Source organism: Pseudonaja textilis, chromosome 11 (assembly GCF_049901715.1).
Source record: "Pseudonaja textilis isolate UNSWEBS1 chromosome 11, rPseTex1.2, whole genome shotgun sequence".
In the NCBI taxonomy this organism is placed as follows: domain Eukaryota; kingdom Metazoa; phylum Chordata; class Lepidosauria; order Squamata; family Elapidae; genus Pseudonaja; species Pseudonaja textilis.
Window position 1 is genome coordinate 22,819,323 of NC_142000.1, and position 22,301 is coordinate 22,841,623.

General features: G+C 54.7%; 1 protein-coding gene across 4 annotated transcripts; it reads left to right on the plus strand.

The window, feature by feature from the left end:
• The first annotated feature begins 1,787 nt into the window (after positions 1–1,787).
• On the plus strand, positions 1,788–22,025 carry PMFBP1 (polyamine modulated factor 1 binding protein 1). 4 transcript variants are annotated; one of them, XM_087940772.1, is made up of 16 exons: positions 1,788–1,904; positions 11,567–11,716; positions 17,113–17,280; positions 17,360–17,569; positions 17,660–17,839; positions 18,131–18,253; positions 18,368–18,488; positions 18,572–18,729; positions 18,823–19,003; positions 19,306–19,435; positions 19,519–19,660; positions 19,755–19,922; positions 20,740–20,852; positions 20,962–21,036; positions 21,284–21,377; positions 21,823–22,025. In XM_087940772.1, exons 2-16 carry the CDS (start codon positions 11,615–11,617, stop codon positions 21,898–21,900), a joined length of 2,043 nt encoding a protein of 680 aa, XP_087796898.1. In that variant the 5' UTR covers positions 1,788–1,904; positions 11,567–11,614; the 3' UTR covers positions 21,901–22,025. The 4 variants fall into 4 exon arrangements, with proteins under 4 accessions (XP_087796898.1, XP_087796895.1, XP_087796897.1 ...); XM_087940769.1 differs by lacking the exons at positions 20,740–20,852; positions 20,962–21,036; positions 21,284–21,377; positions 21,823–22,025 and having other exon boundaries at positions 19,755–20,417; XM_087940771.1 differs by lacking the exons at positions 20,740–20,852; positions 20,962–21,036; positions 21,284–21,377; positions 21,823–22,025 and having other exon boundaries at positions 1,823–1,904; positions 18,880–19,003; positions 19,755–20,417.
• The last annotated feature ends 276 nt before the right edge of the window (positions 22,026–22,301 follow it).

Sequence of the window (22,301 nt, forward strand, 5' to 3'; positions counted from 1 at the left end):
AACAGCCACATTTGGCTTTAGAAATTTTAACAGCAGCTTTTCATCCAAGTCCAATTGCTTGACAATTGCAGCCACTCTAAAGCTTAAAACTTTTGTATGAACATATAAACTGGCACGAAAGTTTGCAAAGCTGGAAGCTTAAGTGATCTCTGTGAGTCATACGCTTTGGATATGGATGGCAGTGATGATATTGTTCTGATAAGCAAGGTGAAAGGACTCCAAAGGAACTTTGGGCTTGGAAAGGAGTCACTCAGGGAGCCAAGTAAAGGCCGCACTGAGCAGAGGTTCTCAGGAGCCCTTGCAGGGAAACTTTGGAAGCTGAGCCTGCTGACGTCCCAGCAAAAGGAAAGGAAGTTGAGGCCACCTGATTTCAAGATGCTGAAGTTATGAGGCTGTTTTTCAGATAAAGCAGAACCAAAAATCAAGACCTACAGCCTGAAGAAAGAAAAAAACCTTAGGAAAACAATTTTGCTGGACCAAATTTGAGGTAAACGTATCAGAATTTGTACAGAATCCAAAATGTCTGAGGGGCAGATGAGAGTTAGCATTGGCTATCTCTTGGATGGCGGAATGCTTCTGGGTTTTCCTTTTCCCCACTAAGGCTCAGGATGCAAATTTGGGTCAGCTGGGCTGACATGATGCAAAACTCACTTTTCTTTGCTCTTTTGTGCACCTTGAATCTTTTTCTGGCATCCACGATAAGTGGCCCCCAAAGTTTGGATCTTCTTTGCAGAGCTGTAAGGTGCCATTAAGGCTCCTCCATATGCTGCCCCAAGTGCACCCTCATCTTGCCCATTGTGGCCCTCAAGCCAACAGAAATTGCGTCTCATAGTTTAAGCAAAAGAGAAAGCACATCTTCATCCTTAAATGAAACCAGTGGCCGAGTCCCTGCTAATCTCTATTCCTACCACATCATAACCAATACCAATGTTGGTCAAGACTCGGATTGAGTGGTCCCTGTTATCTTTGCTTAGTTTATGGTTCAGACCATGGTGTGACCCCAGATAATGAGTTGATTCAATAAAGCATTAATTCCCGTGTGAACACAGCAATTCCTTGTTATCCCTTGGCCCTCCACCAGATTGGCATTCCCACTCTTGGCAGAATTGTTTCCGAAGGTCTTTCAAAATAAAAGATAGAAGCCAACAATGCAGGATAAAGACACAGCTCCATGTGACTGCAGAGCTGGGGTGGGGTGGGGGGGGGTTTAGGCAATTTTTAAAGGATGGCCTTCAGTTTCTGTCCCACACAATCCTGTCACTGGCCTCCCAGATTGGCATAGAAGAGGCCTTCAGGGCCAAGGGAGAACATTTCACTCGTACTCAGGAGGGCCTCCGGGCCTCATTGCAGCCATGTCCCTTTGCAGCCCAGCAGGAAAGGTATCCGTGCACCGATTTGCACAGGGAGTTCAAACATCGACTTTTGCTTGGAGGGGAAGGAACCGGAAGAGGCTTCTCTGAAGTCCACGATGCTGCTCATGGGGAGAGGCGACCAAACGCCTCCTCCGCTGTCCGGGGCGATGCTGCCCGACCCCCGAGGGACCCGGGCGCTCGGCACGAAGGCAAACCGGAGGCTCCAATTTGGGGGGAGGAGGTTCCGCCAGGTGCGCTTCCGGGTAGAGTTGCACGGAGGGCTCCACGTGGCGGCGGGCCCCGCCCCGAAGCGTCCTCCCGCTGCCGGGCAACGGCGGGCCCCCTTTTCCGATTGGCTGGTGCCGGCGGCGTCTCAGCCGGGCGTCTCTGCTCTGCCCCGGCCGTTGAGCGCGGATCTCCCCGGGCGGCTCCGATTGGCCGGCTGCGGCGGGAGGCGGGGCCAGGGCCCGGGGGCGCCGGCCAGGCGGGCCCGTGGCGCGAGCTCGCCCGCTCGCTCCGCCTGAAGGCCGAGGCTGCTGGCGGCGCGGCGAGGTAGGCCTCCCCCCCCGAGCTCGGCTGGCCCCGGGGCGCCCCAGCTCTCCTCGGCGCCCCTGCCCAGCCCGGCTTTGGGGCTGCTCCTCGGTGGGCGAAGCTGAGCGGCGCCGCTCCGTTCAGGGCCCGCCGCTCCTCGGGGTTTGGGGCCGCTTGTGCGTTCCGTGCTCTTCCCGCGGCCTCCTCCCCCGGCATCCCGGGACCCTCCTGGCGCTGCGGAAGCGGAGCCACGCAAGGGCCAAGCCCGGCCTGGGCCAGCGGGCGGTGTTGGAGGCCACCGTTGAAGGCGGGGTGGCCGGGTGCCAGGCGGCGGCGGCGGTTCTTTCCCACTCCCCCTTGGCCCCCGCGGTGGTTGGCCTACAGGCCATCGGAGGCGGCGCAAACGGCTCCTCCGAGGCGCTGCCTGTGCCCAGTGTCCCCGGAGGGCCGGAAGGGCTTCTCTGCTGGAAGGAGGTAGCTCTGGCCTGCAGCCTTTCCTCCCGGGGCGGCCACAGCCGTGCGCTCCGCTTGGGACCGGCGTGGACGAGGGGACCTTTCGCCGCCTCCCCGCCTTTATTAGAACCGCCCGCCGGGAAATGGCGCTGCTGTGGTTGAGTTCTCCTGGCGGCCCGGGAGCCGCCTGCCCCAAAGGCCGCCGCTTCCCTTGGAACTGCGAGGGGAATCCCGCCGACCGTTGCAGTTGTGCCGAATAGCTGTCCCGGAGGCTCGGATGGCGGCCCTGGGTAGGAGCGGCTCCCTTCTCAGCTGGAGGTTGGTCCCGCGGGTCTTTCTCGGTGACCCACTCGCAGCTGAACCCTTTTCCCCCAGGTGCCCTTGGCTACCTGGCCACCCTTGGCCTCCCTCCACATGCAGCGTTCTGCTCTTTGCTTGCTCGAAACGTTTAGCGGCGGCTTGTCTTAGACCGGAAGCGCGTGGGCCTGGCTGCTCTGCGCTTGGCTTCCTCGGTCGGTCGGTCGGTCGGTCGCTGCTGCCTAGGCTGAGCCCTTCTGAGCGTCCCCCAGGGCAGCCCTAGAAGGCAAAACTGCGGGAACCTGCCTTACAGGGGCTGGGCTGGGCTGGGCTGGGCTGGGGGGATGTGGGGGGGAGTTGCCTGTCTTGATGGCACTACAGGGTGTGGGAGTTCTTTACATTAAGGATCTGACAGGAATGTTTAGTGCTAAAAATACTGGCAGCCTTTTCTCTCTCTCTCTCCATCACATACAATCCTTGCTGTCTGGTTGCTCTCTTTTCCCTTTGAGAACCTTTGTCCTACTTTCCAAGATTCCAAGAATCTTACTAGGTTATCAGAATAATGCCATTTTCCCAAAAGTAAAGGAAATCTTTTCAGTAATCTGAAATGTGGATTTCTGGGAAGCATTATTCAAATTGAGCAGTTTCTAAATAAGATAAATAAAATAGGGGTATTGAGGAACAAGGCTTGCAACACACACACACACACACTATCCTGGATGTTTTGCAAAAAGAACTGTCTCACTGACAATTTTGGATTCTTCCTCCCCCACCTTCTATTCACAAAAAAAATTTTTGTCATGGCACCTGAGAAAGGTTAGGCAGTCATTGAGGAATGTTGCTATTAAAAATTAATCCCAATAATAAGTCTATCTTCTTTGCCAGCCTTTTGGCTAACTGCCCTAATAACTGCCCGGGATTTTTTAAAAAACTGCTGCATTTTATATAGGTATTTTATTTATTATGTCGTATGACTGATTCAATGTCAACTATTTTCATGTTTTAAGTGAAGATAATATTCACATTTTGTAAACAGATAGAAGAAACCTAGGAAAGGCTTTTGGTCCTATCCATGGGGTTTTCGTGGCCAAGATACTAGAGTGGATTGCCATTTCTTTCTCCAGTGGATCACCTTTTGTCAGAGCTCTCTGCTATGACCTGCCCATCTTGGGTGGCCCTGCACGGCAGAGCTCATAGCTTCATTGAGCTACGCAAGCCCCTTCGCCACGACAAGGCCGTAACACATGAAGGAATGATGGAGGGCCATAGAAGAAGAAGGGGACAGCAGAGAAGGAGGCGGCTGGATGGAGTCCCTGAAGCAGTTAGCGTGATCTTAAATGGACTCCGGGGGATGGTAGAGGACAGGAAGGCCTGGAGGAACGTTGTCCATGGGGTTGCGATGGGTCAGACATGACTTTGCGACTAACAACAAGGAAAGTTTGGGATTGGAGACTTGATGTCTTTTTGCCCAACTCATCAGGAATATTCCACCCTGATTAAAAGTCAGAATCCTCTGGAACAAATCCTACTTTTCCCAATTTTGAAAGGGTGGGGGGAGCCTGGAGATCCAGGAAGAAAGGGAGGAGACGGGAGGGGCTACTCTAGAAATGCAGCACGGGGGGGCTTCTTCCCCTGCCCTTTCCATGCCCAGCCCAGGCCTTTAGGAGTTGAGGGGGTGGAGGCCTGGCCAACTTAGGCTTCAGGCATCCCTCCCTTCCTGTGATTGTACAGGATGGATCTTCCCTGGTTCCTGTCTCACTGTCTCCCCTCACCATTGCCCTATGCTTTGGAGGCTCTGAGGGTTGTCATGGCATCAGTGGGCCTGGCTTCCATTTCTGCTTCGGGCACTGCAAAGGGTGGAAGAGCCTCTCCCTTTGCTTGACTGTCTTCTTTTTCTTCCAGTCCTGCATTATGGGGGTCATGGAGTGGCAGTTGGGGCTTTGGCTGCCTGTGAGAGGGTCCCTGCCAAGAGAAGCTCTCCCCTTGCCCAGCCCCCACCCTCGCTCCCATTGTGGCTGCAGCTGGGTGTCTCCTTTTCCTTTGGTGTGAAGCCACAGGATTCCCGTGAGCCAGGGGGCTTCTCTGGATGCTCTGTGTGCTCAGAGAAATCTTGCTCAATGAGGAGAAAAGGGCAGTTGCACCCGGGTCCCCCTTCCAAAGGACCCACTGGAAGGATTTGAGGTGATTGGCCTGGAAAGGGGCAAGAGGAGCCTTTCTCCTTCTGGAGGCAGGGCTCGTTCCCGGGTCCAGGCTCTCAAGCCACAGGTTTGTTGAGGCTGCAACTCTTCCCAGGCCTGGCTTTGCGCCCCCCCCTCCCCCCAGCTGGCTGTGCCCAGAAACCGTGGGGGAGGTCAGGAGTCAGATCACTGATAGGCAGCCAAGGAGGAGGATGCTGGTACCTCTTCCCAAAGGGATGGAGGTTCTGGGTCTGTGGTCACAGAGGTTATTGCAAGGGAGGGCTCTCCTCCAGTGCTGCAGGTGCCTGGGCCAGCGGTGGCCTGCCCTCCCCTCCCCAGTGAGGCCTCTTCCTGCTTCTGAACCCGCTGGAGAGGTGGGCTCACCTTCAGGGATGGAGGCCAGCTTGAAGTTGAGGAATTGCTCCTCCCACCATCAGTGAAACAGCCCACTTGCCAGTCGATGGGCCCTGGAGGAGCCTTGTGAGCAGACAGGCAAACCTCCAATTTGCCTCATTAACTCTTCTGGTAAGGAATTCAGAAATGCCGAACGCTACTGAGGCAGCAGCTAAATAATACGCGCTTTCCATAATCTGTATTTGACAGGAGAGTGTTGCCAGGGCAACAGAAGGTAAGCACTAGGACCGCCCCTTACTGGTCTCCAAAGCAGAACGGATAAGGAGGCTCTTTTCTTTTCCTCCCCTCCTCCCGCTGGGCAAGAGGGGTGCGGCCTTTTCATGCGCTGGCTTGGAATCGCTTAGAAAGGTTTCTACTTGGATTTCTTATAGGGCAGCCACATGGGAAGGCTCATTGGTCCCTCCCTTGGCTTCCCCCAGGTACAACCAGGGGGTTGCATGGGGTCAGGGAGAAGAAGCCAGAAAGTGGTAGCCTTAATTGGAAATGGCTGGCTGGGGGCCTATTCCGTGGCTTGGGAGGGAAGAGAAGGAGAGTTGGTAGAGTAAGGAGGCCCTGGGCCAGACACCAACACACAAAGGGAGGGAGGGAGGTCGTAGGAGATACTGCTCTATTGCTGGAAAGGCAAGTTCACCTTTCATACTAAATGCCCAACCTTTGGGCCATTTGATTAATTGATCGGGGAAGCTGTTGGATTTGAAAACAATGGAAATATGAGTTCCTGGAGTTACAGAGGCTCTGTGTGTGTTTGATAGGTGAGAGCTGCTGCTTTCCTCTGGCTGCAAAGGAAATTGCTCTGGCTTGCTTTGGAAATGCTGGGCATCTTTGCTGAAGATTTAAGGCAGTTAAAATGAGAAGTTGCCCATCGAATAACAACAATAATACATGTGTGTTTTCTGTAGCAGGTAAAATCCAGTGAGTAGAGTTACTTGAGCAGAAAGTCGGGAAACAGGATGACAGCGAGGCAGGGGAGCTTCCGTGAAAGCAAATATTTAAACAAAAACTGCACATTGTTGCTTACATGTAATTTTGTTTACATCTGGTACTGAATTTTGATTTTGTTGGCATGTGAAGGAGAGAAGAGAATCCCTAAGATTGAAGGCAGGGTTGCCTGCTAGATACCACTTGGTCCACTTGCATCAAAGGAAACCTCTGGATACTGAAATTTCCTTTTATTTCTTTTTTCTCCTTCCATATCATTCTTTATGAACAAAGCTTCTTCTAAACGTAGAATGAAACGTCATTTGCTCCCTGGAAGGTCAGCAAACTGTTCGTGGCTCCCTCGGAGCGTAAGCAGCTGCATCCAGTCCAGTTTCTGTGCTAGAACCGGGCCCCTAGAGCGGAGTCTGCCTGGCTGGCCCTTGGCAGGTTGAGCTGTGGACTTCAGCAGTTGGTTTGCACCTACTGTTTGCGTGGACTCCGGCTCCCTCCCTTTGCCGGGGGTTCAGCTGTTGGAAACAGCAGGGAGATTGGCTGTGGGTCAGGGCTGACTCCTCCAGGAAAGGAGCAGGAGGAGAGACACCATAAAGGCAGTATAAATCCACCGGAAACTCTGATGACGGCTCTTCCGGAGGAGTTCTGTTGGTAATGGTGGGAGTCCTTCAGAGACCCATTGAGGAGAGGGGGCATCGTGGCCAAGCCATTTCACTCCAGATGCCGACCTTTTATCTTAAATAAAATGTGTGGTGTTTGGATTATGGATGGATTTTGTACTTAACAAAGGAAGAATGCAGAACTTTTCCCCTCTATCTTTCTGTTATCTTCCCCCCTTTTTGATTCCTCATCTTCATAGAGCACAATTTTGGATGAAAAATGTTGAAATTGGACACCATTGAGATAATGGAGAGGAGTTTTAAGAATCCCGCAACGTGCAATGAGGAAACGTGCAGTTTGGTGTGGGGCACCAGTGGCTGCTCTGAGGTGTGATGAGCAGAGGCGAGTGGAGAGGGAGGCTCCCTTCTGCTCTTGACCCGGAACTGCCTGGCCGGGGAAGGAACCGGAGACGGTGCTTTTGATAGGACCTGCCCGTTTTCCACCTCTCCTGCCTCATTGGATTCCTTCCAACGGTTGCTGCTTGTGCTCCGAGCCATTTATCGGCAAAAGGGGGCAGGCGAGGGGGCTCTGTGGCCACCGTCTCCAGGCAGACCCCCCAAGCAGCTAACAGGGTGGCTTGGCCTGCCCAGGAAGGGGGAGAAACCAATGGGCTACAGGACGTGGGGCTCTTCAGGCGCTGCTCTCAACAGTCTCCTCCTCCTCCTGGGTGGCAGTTTTGTGGGAGGGGCGTGGAGTTTTAAATGGAGCAGCAGAAGAAACAGCCAGGAAGACGCAACATTTAAGCGTCGAAGGACCCAGGGAAGCCCAGGAGCTCCAAGCAGGCCCCTCTGCTGGCCCTGAGGCCATGCTGGGTGTCCTCGAACCTTTCTGGGTCAGACTAGAGGGAGACCCAACCTAGAACCAAGGAGAAATTTCCCAGCAGGGACAAGCACAGGAGTGGAATGGCTCCCCTCCATCACTGAAGGTTTATAAGGGGCGATAGGGCAGCCATTTGTCCACAGTGGTAGGGGGGTTGGGCTAGACGACCTTCAAGGTCCCTCCCAACTCTGTTATCCTGCTGTCACGTGGGCCCAGGCCGGTCCACTCTCCACCAAGGCTGCTCTTCGATCTTTTAGTGCCTGCATGGAACCAAACATTTCCGGGGGGCAAGCAGGTGATAACCATTCCCCCCGACTCCCCTCAGGGAAGAGCCCTTGCAAAGGCCAGCAGGGAGCCCACCCCCCGGGGGGGGGCTCTGGCTTCCATGCCTCTGAGAGGGAACCGGCTGGCTCTATCGGAGAGACAGTCTCCCCCCAGGTATCTTATGGGTTGCCAGCTCTTCCCTGCCCATGTGGGGTGAAGAAAGAGGAGAGGCCCACATTCCTGTGGCTAGACGGCCTCTCCCCTTTCCTTCTTCCCAAAGCTGCTGCTGCCTTTGTGCCCCGTGGAGCCCTCTGGCTTTAGCAGCTGAGGAGGCGTTCAGGAGAGCGACAGCGACCTCTGGGTAAGCCTCCAAGGAAGCTCTCCAGTGAGGGGGCGGGGGCTTTGTTCTCAGCCCCTCATTTCCGGGGCGGGGGCAGGCGCAGGACAGGGCCAATTCCGCTCCTCCAAGCTACTTCTGGGGTGGAGGAGGCCCTGGGGCCAGAAAGAAAAGGGAAATGGGGTTGCCAAGCAGGGCCAAGAAGGAAGGTGACGGGTCCTGCATGGGCCCCCTTGGCACCTTCCTCGGGCCCTGGGGTCACGTCCTGCTGCAACCACGGAGCTCTATCCAGTGCTCGGGGGCCGAAGGGGAGGGGACGCTTGTGGCATCGAGGGGGAGGGGGTTGTTGCCTCCCTCGTGACTGGGCTCGCCCTCCCAAAGTGGCTTGGCTTACTTAATGCGATGATGTCCGCGAGGGGGATGGAAAAGCCTTGCACTGCAGGAGGGGTAGAGATGAGCAGCCCTGCCTGCGCCTTGGAGGGCAGGGGGGGAAGCCCTCCTCCAGGAGCCTCCTGGCAGAAGCGCTGAGGAGGGGACTGGGGGAAGGAGGGGAGAGCCCAGCTTCTCCCACCCGCCCACCTCCCTGTCTTCATCCACTTGTCTTTTGTAATCCTCCAGCCAAGCATCCCTACAGGCAACCCCCTGCCCATCTCCCCTGGAAACCCTCTCCCTCTTACAAACACACCTCGGGATTCGTGTTTGCACAAGGACGAACACCTGCCCTGCAAGTGGGTATCCAGGCGTGCCTGTCTTGTACATACCTCCTCCGTGTGTCCTCATGGCCGGGTCCACCCTGGTGCTCCTCCTGCCAATCTGTCCTTCGCCCAACACCCTTTTTTCCTCTAGGGAGCACAAGGCTGACTTTCTGGCGGGAGAAGCCTTTCTTTGGGCACACTGATCGTTGTCAGAGAAAGTGGCATACCTGAGACTTAACGCCATTTTTCCATCGGTATCAGCTGCCCTGGTGCAAATTTGGGTTCTTTGTCTCTTTAGTGCCAGCTTGAAATGAACCTCTGGTGGGCAAAGAAGCAGTGCTTGGAGGAAGGCAGCTGCTGGCATTCTGCCTGCTGGAACTGGGTCGGGTGCCCAGGCACCCCAATGCTGGCTGAAGAGGCAAGTGGGCAGGGCTGCCCCTCCTCCCTTGCCGTTTCCAAGGTGGCAGAGATGGCAGCCTTTGTCTTCTGTTGTGCTGGCTCTGCTGCACAGGGTGCCAAAGAAGGTAGGGCTGATGGTGGGGGTCCTGTGGGTGCCTGGGTGGGCTTTCAGGAGCCCAGAGAAATCCGAGAGTACCTTCCTGGCCCCTGTGCCCAGGGCTACCTGCTCTGAGTTCTGGGAAGCCCCCTGCTTCATTTGGGTTGGCCTGAATGCAGGATGCCGGGCTCCTCTGCCCAGCCACTCTTGTTATCACATGCAAGTGTGGCGTTGCCACTGACTGGATGGCATTGTGCCAATGAGTTTGCCATCCGCCCGCCCTCTGCGCCTCGCTCCCTCCTTCCCTCTTGCTCCCCTCCTCCTGCCAGCTTGACTGTAATTAGCATGCAGATTAATGGTTTTTTAAAGCTGAAAAATTACAGATGTCTGTCTATCAACCGGTTGGCACCATCCAGTTGATGGGGGAGGGCTGGGAGGACGATGGCCACACCATAACCCTGCAGCCCCTTTGGAGAGCGAGGGCTTTTGGGGAGGCACCGAGAGGAAGGGTCCTGAGCCCCCTTCTGCCGTGGAGAGCGAGGCAAGGTGGGGGGCGGGGGGGGGCGGGCAGTTCCTACCTGGGGTCCCTTGATTGGGAAGCAGAGCTGCTGGAAAGGTCTCTGCCAGGGCAGCAGTGCCAGGAAGTTAGCCAACTCTTTCAGGCTTGCTGATTTTTTTATTTTATTTGTCAGTCGCTTTACAAGATAACAGTTATAAGTATATACTAGTTATGAATACATGAAATGGATGCATATAAGAAAAATAAAAAAACAAACGGTAGGCATGTTGGTGCGCTTATGCACGCCCCCTACAGACCTCTTAGGAAAGGGGTGAGGTCAGTAGTAGACAGTCTAAGGTTAAAGTTTTTGGGGTTGGGGGAAAAAACCACAGAGTCAGGTAGAGTATTCCAGACATTGACCACTCTGCTGCTGAAGTCGTATTTCCTGCAATCCGGTTTGGTGCGGTTAACCTTGAGTTTGTATCTATTGTTTGCTCTTGAGTTGTTATGGTTGAAGCTGAAGTATTCATTGACAGGTAGGACATTGCAATGTATAATATGATGTGTCCTTCAAAAGGCAAAAATGGGTTTACCTTTCATGCTTCCCTTTAATTTCATTTTCTACATTTAAAAAAATGCAAAGCCAACCTCCACCTCCACCAGGCACCGGTGTCTTGAGAGGCGAGCTGCCTGCAGGCCGTTTCACTGCCGGGTGCCGAGGCTGCAGGTCAGAAGGGCCAGTCTGAAGCTTTTTAGCTGGCCGAGCACTTCACTCTCCCTCACCGGCCAGAAGTCGGACCTGTCGGCACAGCGAGCAGAAGGATCAGCAGGAGGCAGAGCCTGACAGGTCTGGAAAGAGGGCAGCCCACAACTGCCTCCCTCTGGAACTAGCTTTCAGGGGCTGTCCCAAGCACAGCTCGGCCCCAAGGTGCTGCGGGGGTAGGATGCTTTCTGTCAGAAACCCTGCCCCCCCCCCAATCTCCTGCCCTGCTTGGCAGCCCTTCGCAACGGAAAGACAAAGGATCCCTGGGCCTTTCTTCGGAGCCATTTCCAGCCAAGTAGCAACCTGTGAGAAATCCTTAAGAAATCTCTGATTAGGCTGCTAAAGAGATGAAACCTGACTATTGGCTTCTGATGGAAAGAATGAACTCCCTGCTCTGGGGAGGGAGCTCAGCCCCTCTCAGCTGCTCTCTGGACTTTAACTCTTTCTCCACTGGAACAGCTGGGGGCTGGTCAGCGAAGGCAGAGAGGGTGGGGCCTCACTGGGGATACATCTGCAAGCCGAAAAGCTCCTCCTGGCATTGGTTGCCCTTTGGGGACTTGTCCAGTTCCCCTTTTTATAAAGGCCTTTTGAGCAGGTTCTTTAACTTACAGGCGACATTCTCTCTGCTACCCTCTTGTTACCTGGAGCTTCTGCGTGCTTGTTTCTCTATGCGGGGTCCTTGTTTGTCTCATTCTTGTCCATGCGTTAGCTCTCCTCAAGGGCTACTGAAAAATGCTCACACTGCCTAATCAATGAGTATAGATGTACATATGTACACATCATGCTGTTCCTTGTTTGAGTAAACAGAATTATGCAAAACACATAAGGGCAGAAAGAATCTGGGGCTTCTAATATAAACCTTTTCCTGCCTTTCCTCAGGCTGAAAAACTGGCGCCCAGCCAGAAACGTTGCAAGAGGAACCCAGATATGGAGATAGAAAGTGCTCATCCGCTGGGACAGAAGCAAGTTGAACTGCACGGGAATTCAGTGGAAGGGCAAACCGTGTGGTCAGGAGACACCTGGCTGCAGGTAAGGCAGCTGCTCTCTACTCCAAAAAGCAGCAGAGAAAAACTCTGGTTGCCCAACGCAGGGGAAATGCCTCCCTCCTGCGGGACTGGAAAGCAGAGTCCGTCCTTGCAGGCCAAGCCAACCAGCCCACGGCCAGGGCCCACTGGGGGAGGCTGCCAGGCGTCTCTGCCTTGAAGGGAAAGGGGTCTTCCCTTCCTTCGTGCAGCTCTAAAGGCAATTCACAAGTAACTTTGGAGGCCAGTCTTGCTGCGAGAAAGCAGAGAAGAGCGAAAGCTCCTTGGCAGTGGTTCCCTGCCCTCATTTTTTTGGTTCTTACCTTACTAGAAGGGCAGCAGTGAGCAAGACCAGGAAAGCAGCTTTGGGACCAGGTAAGAGAGCATGGATCTGGCTTTTCGGCCCGCCCGGCTGGCCACCATGCCGGGAGCACCCTTTCCCCAGGTGGGGCCATTGGAGTCTCTGGGTCTTGGCCTCCTCTCTGACAGGAGAGGCTGCTTCCCCAGCTGATGGGCGGGAGCAGCTATTGGCCAAATCCGGCCCTCCAGGGTACTCCAGAAGGAGCCTTAGCAGGAGACCCTGTGTGGGCAGGTGCCTGCCTCCCAAGAGGGGGGCTTGGGCCCAGAAGACAGTTGGAGTGGCTGCTGGAGGTGCCTGCCATCCCCTTTGCAGGGCAGCACAGAGGAAGCAGCAGCTTGCAAGGGTGGGGCCCCTCCTAGAGCGAAGCTTGCTTGGGTGAGAGAGGAAGGCTGCTGGCCTGGGGCCTCGGCTGGTGCTCTCCAGAACCTGAACCTGGCCGCTCCTTTGGGGCAGATGCCTCCAGGCATCCCCGAGGAGAGGCCTCCATCATTTTCTCTTTCTTCTGTAAATCCCTGGACATACTGACTTTCAATAATTTGTTGTTTCGATTTTGGCCCTGCGGAACTAACAGTTCTGTTGCTCTTTTGGAATCCCTGGCCACATTAGCCACTACAACGTCTCCCCAGAAATGGGGTGACTAGAAACACACACACACACACACCGGGAGTACTTCCAGGGTGGTCCCTTCCCAGCTTTCTTGCTGGCGTCCACCTTTGCCACTGAGGAGAGCCCACCTGTCCCAGCCACTCTCTCGCTTACCTCGGTTTGAGCTCTTTTCAGGCTGTGAAAGATTTCCTAATGCTGACCTGGGTCAGTAACAGAATTGTCAGTTTCCCTGTTGACCTTTGGCTTTAGATCAGGGGTGTTAAACCCACGGGTCAGATGCATCACGGGATGGCCCCGCCCACACCCAGTTTAGCGAAGGGGAAAAATGTCCCAATACGTTACGTGACGCTGCCGTGACAACATGAGTTTGACACTCCTGTTTATATAATTGCTGAATGTCAGAACCCTCCTGTTCCAGTGTAAATCCATCGGGAAGGGAGTCCCTGCAGTGGGGGAACCGTTTGGTGTCTCTGCTCCCTGTTTTTCAACTGTCTGAGCAAAGGAGAATGTAGATGGCCAGTTGTGCCAAAACTACCTGAAATCAGCGGGCACCCAATGCAAGAGATCAGAATTTGAGAGGGAAATGCCCTTCACTTTTGTAGCCTCGGTACTGGCAGGGAGGGAGGGGCAGGGAAGGAGTTGAGGGGGGGAGGGAAATGAAATAGGAAAATAGAAATGTCACTGTACAAATCGAAAGGGAGGTTCAAATGCTTTTGTCTGAAGTCCCACTAATGGCCTCACCCACTCCATTTGTCTGGCTCCCAATAGAAAGCAACTGCCAGCCATGCATATCATGGTTGCCCCTCCTGGCTACTGGCTAGCCCTTGGGTATGGAGAGAACTCATTCAGCCCTCCTACCCTGCCCTTTTCTGGGGTATTTTAGTGCTTCGGCCATTGCGTTAAATAGGCGGTTTTGTACTTGGTCTGGAGCTGGCCGTGTGCAGGATGCACATTGGGGGATTTTACTCAGTGAGGGAGGAAATGCAGTTGGGGATGGAAATGGTGGGAGCAACCCTGGTCTTGGGAAGGGGAAGAAGATTGCACTGATGAAATCTCACCCTCCACAGCGGCTGTCGCTTGGACAGCCCTCCTGCCCATAGCCCCAAGAGAGGCCTTCCTTCCTTCCTTCCTTCCTTCCCTCCTTCCCTCCCTCCCTCCTTCCCTCCCTCCCTTCCCTTCCCTTCCCTTCCCTTCCCTTCCCTTCCCTTCCTTTCCTTTCCTTTCCTTTCCTTTCCTTTCCTTTCCTTTCCTTTCCTTTCCTTTCCTTTCCTTTCCTTTCCCTTTCCTTCCTTCCTTCCCTTCCCTTCCCTCCCCTCCCCTTCTCTTCCTTCTCCTTTCTCCAGCTGTTTTTTGGAGGACCCTCTGTGGCAGTCTTGAGGAGACAGCTGGAGGAAGCAAGGAGTTCTCATGCGGCATCTGCCCCCTCCCTTCATTTCAGCCCTGAGAGTTGACCAAGGCGGGGAAAGCTGGCAGCCCCCATAAGTGCCTCCCTCTCTCACGAGAGGCCGTCCCCCAAGGGCCTCCCCCACTGCCTCACCCTTTCCCTTCCAAGAGCCTCAAAGAGCAAATTATGACAGTTCTTGACAGAAGAAAGGTGTTTGAAGGGCTCTGAAAAAGACACTTAATGCATTGGCCTTCTGCCAGGCTGTCCCTAGTAATCAAGGTGCCTGTTCAGAGCTGCCATTTGGGGATCCCTCCACTGGAGCTCGTTGGGGGAAGTGGGGGAGAAGACTCGGGTACAGGCGGGGGGCTCCCCCTGCCGCCCTCCTGCAGAGCTGCAGGCCCCCAGCATGGCTGCTTGGCCTCTGCCCCAGCGCCAGAGTACAGGCAGGAAGTGTGCTGAAGGTCCAGGGCCCTTGCGCGTCCCTGGGATGGCTGCCTTGTATTAGGGATGCTGAGGCTTCAACACTGTGGCCTCCTTTCCGGAAAAGCTTCGAGGGAGAGATCTGGCCATCTGATGTACCACCCGTGATTGACAGACAGACAGACAGACCTTTCTTTGCAAAAACGAGCAAGTGGCTTTTCCCCATTGGCCTCCTGCCTGGGATAAAAGTCGATCTCTGGGGTCTCTTTGAAAAACAATCAGATGGTGCAGATCTGGCCAGGTTTCATGGTTGCTTGGTTCTGCTCAGAACCAAAAATGGGAAAGGGCTTATGCAGGCCATGTAGCCACGTCCCTTCTGGGAAGGCATCCCTGGCCAGCAGTCCTTCCGCTGCCACACATGGCAACTCCACCAGGCTTCTCCCTCGTCCCTCCTCTCCTGCTCTCCTCCCAGCTGGAAGCAGCCGAGCCCTAGGCTGCATCAATGGACAGGTAGCATCAAGCTCACGTGGGGGGGGGATAGCGCTGCTTTAGGCTGCTTTGGTGAGACCACGCTTGGAATGCTACTGCAGCTGGTTTGGGTACAAAAAAGATCTTCAGACTAGAAAGAGTGCAGGGAACAGCAATCAAGAGGATTAGGGGCCTGGAGGCTAAACTTCAGGATGAACGGTTGCAGGACCTGGGTATGTCTAACAGAGAGAAGGACTAGAGGGGCTGTGACAGAGGAGGGTGGGGTCAACCTATTCTCCTAAGCACCTGAAGGCAAGACAAGAAACAAGGGATGGAGGCTTACCAAGGAGAGAAGCAGCCTAGAACCAAGGAGAAATGTCTTGACAATGAGAACAATTAACCCCCAGAAGTGATGGGTGCTGCATCACTGGACCTTTTCAAGAAGAGCTCGGACAGCCATTTGTCTGGCATGCTATAAGGTCGTCTACTTCAGCAGGGGGTTGGACTAGAAGACCTCCAAGGTCCCTTCCAACCCACGTTATTTGGTAAGGATGCTCTATGGCACTTTTCTCCAGCCAACATGCTGCTAGTTTTGCAGGTCTCCTGCCAGTGAAGTGCGAAGGTGAGGACAGTTTGCAAAGGGGGAAGAATTCTGCCCATTCCGTGATATGGACACCCAGCTTGTCAGGGCCTCTGAGACAGCAACCTGGCTGGCTTTTGACATCCCACAATGTTCCTGTTCTGTCCTAAAATATGCATCCTGACTAGTGCCCAACAGACAGGCCTAATCTAAGCTTTCTGTCTGCTTTCTCATTTTCAGAGTCAGGGTAAAACAAATTAGCTCACATTAATTGTCTGCACAGCCACCCAAAGCTTTGAGCTGTGATTTATGAGCTCAGAGCAAGCACTCTACAACACATTTTTCTTAATTTATTTTTAATGAGTATCTCAATTAATTTTCCAGGAAACATTTTAATGATGTTGGAGATGAATGTTGTTAAGGCCTGTGCCTTTCAGGCACCAAAGAGCCTCGGGGGTGGAGTATTTCAGAGGGAACTTGCCAGTCATAACATGGCATATGGTTCCTTCTTGAGGCTTGTTTTTGAGCAAAACCCTGGGCTGGTTTCAGGCCAGGTTTTGTTTGTTTCAGAAAGGTTTTCCAGAAACCAGAAGGACCTCCTAGATCTTGAGAAGAGTGTCTCCTCCTCCTTCAGCAACAGTGAAGTCATCGGAAGTCATTGTCCTAAGTTCCACCAGCAAGTGCTGCTTCAGTGTCCTTGCCACTTAGCCAGGCCTGAAAAACCCTTCCTCCAGAGGCTGCTCGGGTGATGTTTTAGTTATTCATTCATTCGCCCCCCACCTCTGACACTGGGCAGCTTACAGCACAAAAATGGCAAGCCTCTATCTCCTGGGTTAGGGCCAAGGAAAGGGAAGCCCCACTTGGGCCTCCCACGTAAGGGGACTGCGGCTTACCTGGGTTTAATGCCAGGAAAGGTGCCACATTCTGTAGGAAAGTTGGTTACAAATCTCTGCACAGCAGAGTGATGCCATAGGAATCAAAGCCCAGAAGCTGCCAAATCAGACATGGTTTCCCGAGAAGGACCATGACAGTCAGAGCCATGGAATGAGGGCGGGGGGCACCACGTCCATCCCCTCCATGCACGTAAGCAGAATATCTAAGCGGTGCCCCCATTTTTTGCCTCTAGCCCTTGGGTGACTCTCAGCCCCCCCCCCCTCTGATTTGCAAGATTGTCTGAGCCGCAGGGCCCGCACCTGAGTCTTTGCTGACTTGTGATTTCCAACAGGCTGACGGTTCTGCTGTGCGTTTGGGTTTGTTCCATTCCTTTATTCAGGACTGTATTATTATTTGGATGGATGTTATGCTGGACTTTGGGAGAGGCCCTTGATTTTCCTTGCCAGATTTACATCCATTGGGCAAACGTTCCTCCTCCTCCTCCTCCTCCTCCCTTTCTCCAGATAGCCTCTGCAGCCCTGCATGGTCGGCTTGCAGCTGTGAATTCAGACGATTTTCAGCCAGTTGGGGAGAAGGTGATGCCATGGTGGGAGCCCTTCTTGTTGCACAGGAAGGAGGAACTTCGGTACTCTCTCACTCGAGAGGCAAGAGGCTCCTCATCTTGGTCTCTGGGTGGTGCTATTTCCACAGAGTCCAGGCAAAGCTGCCCTGCCAGAGCAGTTGCAGGTAGCTGTGGAGCAGCTTCAGTACAAGAGGGATGGATGCCTAGGCTGGATGCAAAGCCTGAAGTGCGGGCTAGAAGGACAGCATCAGACCCTGGAGATGCTGCTCCAGGAGTGCCGGGCTCTCAAGGCCCAGGTGAGTTTCAGAACTCCCTTCTACCTCCCCCAGGTGCCAGGGCAGCCCCTTATTTCCTCTGCCTCTGTATACTCTACAGCTCCGACAGTCTAAGGCAGTGACCCAGGAGCAGGAAAGGGAACGTGCTCTTCAAATCGAGTGGCACCAGCATACGAGGGAGCAGTTGAGGCAAGCAGAGGCTTCTGTCCATATTCTGGAAAGTAGCTTGGATCTCTACAAGAAGAAATACCAAGCTGCTCTGGGCCGAGCTGGTGGACTAGAGCGTCAGGTGCATCACCTGCAAGGAGAGGTGATCATCGCTAGTCAAGTCCTCTCCTGGGGGTGGTGAGAAGCTGAGGCCTTTCTGTCACCATCCTCACCTTAAGCTGCTTCCCTGTAGGCCAGGAGGAAGGCTGCCAGGCGGGCAGAGAAGCCGGACAATCCTTGGAGCAGCGGCCAAGCAGAGGACAGCCTTGGCCAGCTCGGTGCTCGGGAGATTGGCTGGGACATGCAGCTCACAGGCCAGCAAGACCAGACCGCCCAGGAGCTGCAGGAACAATTGGCAGCCAGCCACAGCAAGGTGAGTCTGGACACAGCACCTTTCCTTCCATGCGGGGAACTGCAGCAGGTGTCAAACTTTGGTAAAAGGGCCAAGGATTTGAATCCTGGCTTTTACACAGAAATCTCAGCGGTGCTTGTCCTGTGTCCCACGGTAGCCTGATCTCCTTTAAGTGTCTTATTTGCACCCAGCTTTGGCTGCTGAGTACGGGACGGGGTTTGCCTTGTCTGGTGGGAAGCTGACATATGCAATAGGCTGGTTGTGCCTCCTGAGAGGAGGAGGAGGAGGCTCCTGAGATGGGCTCTGTCTCAGCTGCTGCAGCAAAAGGAAGCAGTGGCTGCCCTGCGCCGAGAGTTTGCATCCTACAAGTTGACTCACAGCTGCTCAAACACAAAGCACAGAAAGCAGATGGTCAGCCAGGCGATGCTCCATCAGGTGGGTCTTGTACCGATAGTGCTGGTCAGCTGGAGCAAGCGGGTGGGGGGGGGAGGAACCTGCCACAACAGGAGTAAAAACCTACCTCCGTTTGCCTCGGTTGGGCTTGCCTAGAAGCTACAGCAGGCAGGAGAGGCGGGTTTGCAGCAGCAGGCGGAGGCGTACCAGGCTCTGGTGCAAGAACTGAAGCTGCAGCTGGCAAGGGAGGCTGAGCAGAACAGCAGGACCTTGAAAGGTAAAGGATCCGCCCCGCTCCGGTCCCCTCAGCTGCCCTTCCTGCTGCAGCCAGGGGTCCCAGCTGACTGAGCCTCATTTCAGATCTGGCTCGCCTGGAACTGGCTGTACAGAGTCTGTGCCAGGAGGCAGCAACAGAGCAGAGTCGGCAGCTGCGAGAACTGGCTGTGCTGCAGCACCAGGCCTGCCCAGTTCAGGCCCTGCTGGAACAAAGCCACCAGCTGTGTGCACAGAAGGAATGGGTGAGTGGCTGCTGGTCTGCCCAGGCTGAGGAGGGCTTTGCCAGGGCTACCTCAGTACTCACTCACGCCCCTCCTCTTCTCCATGCCATCCAGAAAGCAGGCAGGCCCATTCAAAGGGCATGGGCTAATTGCTGCGTCTTTTGGGACCAGGCCCGTCTCCTGAATGCTGCTGCCTCACAGGAGGCCAAGCAAGGCCGAGCAGCCTCTTGGTCTGGTGGGGTCCCAGTGCTGCAGCTGAGGAGGCCAAAGAAACCGGAAGAGCCCCAGAAGGCTGGTAAGGAGGCTGGCTCCAGGTGTGTCGAGTGCGGTAGAGGACACAATTTGTGGGTTGCTCCTTCCCCCAATCCTTCTTGCCCTCTCACTAGCCAATAGGGAGAAAATGTGTTTCATTCATTCCTCTCATGCCTGGGCCAAGTGCTCCCGAAGCATCAACTGCCAACAGTGGCAGGAATAAGACAAAGCTTCCAAGTCTCTGTCGGTACAAAAGAGCTTACTCCATAATTCTCACCCAATCCAAGCATGCTGGACCATGCAGGGCCCTGCACCTGTCCTACCTGAGCCTTTCCTTCTCCACAGCAGTGGAGACGGCCCAGGACCAGCCGGTGAAGAGAGACCTCCAGCTTCATTGTCTTGGGAAAGATGGCTGCCGGCTGGAGCTTCTCCTTGGAAGAGGCTGTCTAGGTGAAGCAGAGCTGGAGCAGAAAAGGTCTCTTCCCTGGGCTAAAGTAGGCCAGGTTGCGGAGGGGACTTGCCTTCGGGCGAGGGAATAACCCATTGCTTTCTTCTTAGCTTCTTGGGAGGTGGTCTTCCTGCTGCCGCTGCCACCTCTGCCAGAGAACAGCTAAAGGAGCTGACGGAGGAGCGGAGCAGATCCAAGCAGCAACCTTTGCAGGCAGCAGCCATGCTGGAGTTGGAGATGCTGCAGCAGCAGGTGAGCTGCGTGAGGCAGACAGGAACATGACCCGCCCCCCTGCCCCGGTGAGCACCTGCACTGGGGTGGGATTGATGGCCAATTTCCCATGCAGTTACAGGAGACAGAGTGGAGAGTGCAGGCCCTGCAGGCCTGTGTGATGGAGCAGAAAGCAGAGAGCCGTTCTCTGCAAGAGCAGCTGACCAAGCAGACAGCTGTGCTGGGACTGGTGCATGGACGCTTCAGGCAGGCCTGGCTGCAGCTGCAGCATCAGGCAACCAAGGCGAGTGAGCCCAGAGGGCTGATCCCCCATGGCTGGGCAACTCCTGCGTCCTGGCAGGACCAGCAAAGCCATCAAACATCAGCTGATAGAAGGACCAGAGATCTCAAAGCCCTTAATAACAACTCTGGCTTCTCCACTGCTCCCACACCACCCAGCCTCTCTTCCAACGTGAAAGGTGGGAAGGGTTCTGGAGGGGCCAAGTTTTGCCAGCCCTTGCTTGGCAGGAGCAGTGCTGGCAAACAGGCAGGAGGCTGCCAGCTGGCATTGCCTAGAGGACGGGGATGGGGCGAGTGGGGTGGGCCCAGCTGCCCCTTGAGTGCTGGATGCACCCGTCCTCCATGGAGAGATTCCAAGCTTCACTAGCTCCTTGCTAGCCAGAAGTTTATCTCTCTTCACTCTCCACAATTCCACTATAACTTGCAGCTCAGACTCCCTGCTTTTTCTTCCAAGAACTCCTGGCCCCCAGGAGGGCAACCAGGGACTGGGGAGGGAAATGACCCCCTCAGCTGGCCTCTGGGATGGCCTGTTTCGAGGAGTTCTCCAAAAGGAAGTAACCCTTCCTTGCCTGATGTCCCTTGCACTCCACCTCAAGAGGGCAGAACGGGGAAATGGTGTTGGCCAGTCAAGGTCTTGTTGCTCCTTAAGGGTGGGTGGGAATCAGACCAGAAGCAGCCTCAGCCCTTCATTTTGCTCAGAGGGCGGCTGAGGGGGGATGGCCCTGAGAAGCACAGAGTGCAGGTGACCTGCAGGGCCTTTGGAGGGAGCGCTCTGGATCACAGCAGGGCAACCAACCCAGATGGCTCTTTTCTTCACCCAGCAGATAGACTCTTTACAAATCTCCCTGGAGGCCTCCCGCGCTGGCCACCACTGGCTGCACCAGGAGAGCGAACTGGTGGTGGCTGATGTTCGCCAGTGGGTCAAGGAGCAAAAGTGAGTGTTGCCCAGTCACCATAGAGGGATGCTTCTGCCGAGTTTGCTATGGGGGGGCAGGGGGGCGTTCTTTCTCATTCGCTTCCTCAGCAGCCTCCTTTTGTTACAGGCAGATGAATGAGGAGCTGGGCCACAAGCTCCGAATGCAGATCAAGCAAATTGCCCAGCTCACCGGCGAGAGAGAGTGAGTGAGAAAAGCTGCTCTTTGGTGCTGGGGTGTGTGTGGGGCGGGGGGAGTAGCACTTGCAGGATTCCTTCACCCACCCACCCACCCCCCTCCCTTGGTGAAATGAGATCAGGTGCGTGCTTAATTTAGGGTGGCCTGAAGTTCCAGGCCCCCTTCCTTTCAAAAGCCTGCAGGGACCGGGGGGGGGGGGTAAGGGTGACTGAGCCGCTGGGTTCCCTCCCTGCACCTCTCCTCCCTCCCACAGCCTTCTGCACCAACTGTGGGAGAGGCTGCAAGAGGACAACCAGCAGCTGAAGAACGAAGTCAAGGAGAAGCGCCTTGTCTGTGAGCGCATGAAGGCGAGTGCCAAGAACACACACACACACACACACACACACACACACACACAGAGGCTGGCAGGAGAGCAAATGAGCCCCCCTCTGATTGCCTTAATTGGCCAAGTAGCAGAGGGAGAGGGAGGTTGTGCAAAGCAGGGGTCCCCAACTTCTGGTCCACAGGCCTAAACCAGTCTGTGACGTTGGAAACTGGGCCACTGGGCAAATAGGGGGTGAGCACCTAAAACCACCCCCTACCCCGGTTGCGCTCCATGGGGCTGGAAAAGTTGGGAAACATCCTTGGACCTGCTCCTACGGAACCCTCTTTACTGCAGCTGACTCTCAACGCACATTGTTTTGCAGTGGAAGTGAGGGATGGATGGCTTTAGAGGGGGATGGGAGTACTTTAGGGGGAGGAACTTTACAAAAGATGTCTTGGTCTCCCGTAGTCTTATTACTTCCCACTCAGGGGCAATCTACATCCAAAAAGGGGTTGCAAGGTAACTGGTGGGAGAGAAATGGGTCTCCAGCTCCTGTTTGCATGTAGAAGAGGCAAGTGGACCAGGAGAAATAGAAAGCTGGACTAGGATGGGTTTGGCCTGGTTTCTTGAGAACCAGTAAACTTTGGGTGGTTCTAAACACAAACTCTCTGGTTGCAGGCTCTCCACAAGAGTGATCTGGAGCCGCAGGCTGTACTGCAACAACTCTGGCACATACTTTTGTTGTGAACAAGTGCTTCTAGTCCCATTACACTCATCCACCTTTCCAGGGGCCACAGCCAGAGAGGCAGCTCTGATGATAAACCGTGTCCAGAAGAGCCGGTCTGCAGCCAGCAGTGATCCCTTCCTGCCGACCAGGCTTTGCTATTGAGAAAACTTGTCTCAGTGTCCCATCCGTAGCTGCTATCATGATGTACCACTTCTAGCAGAGCGCCACCCTTGCTTGAAA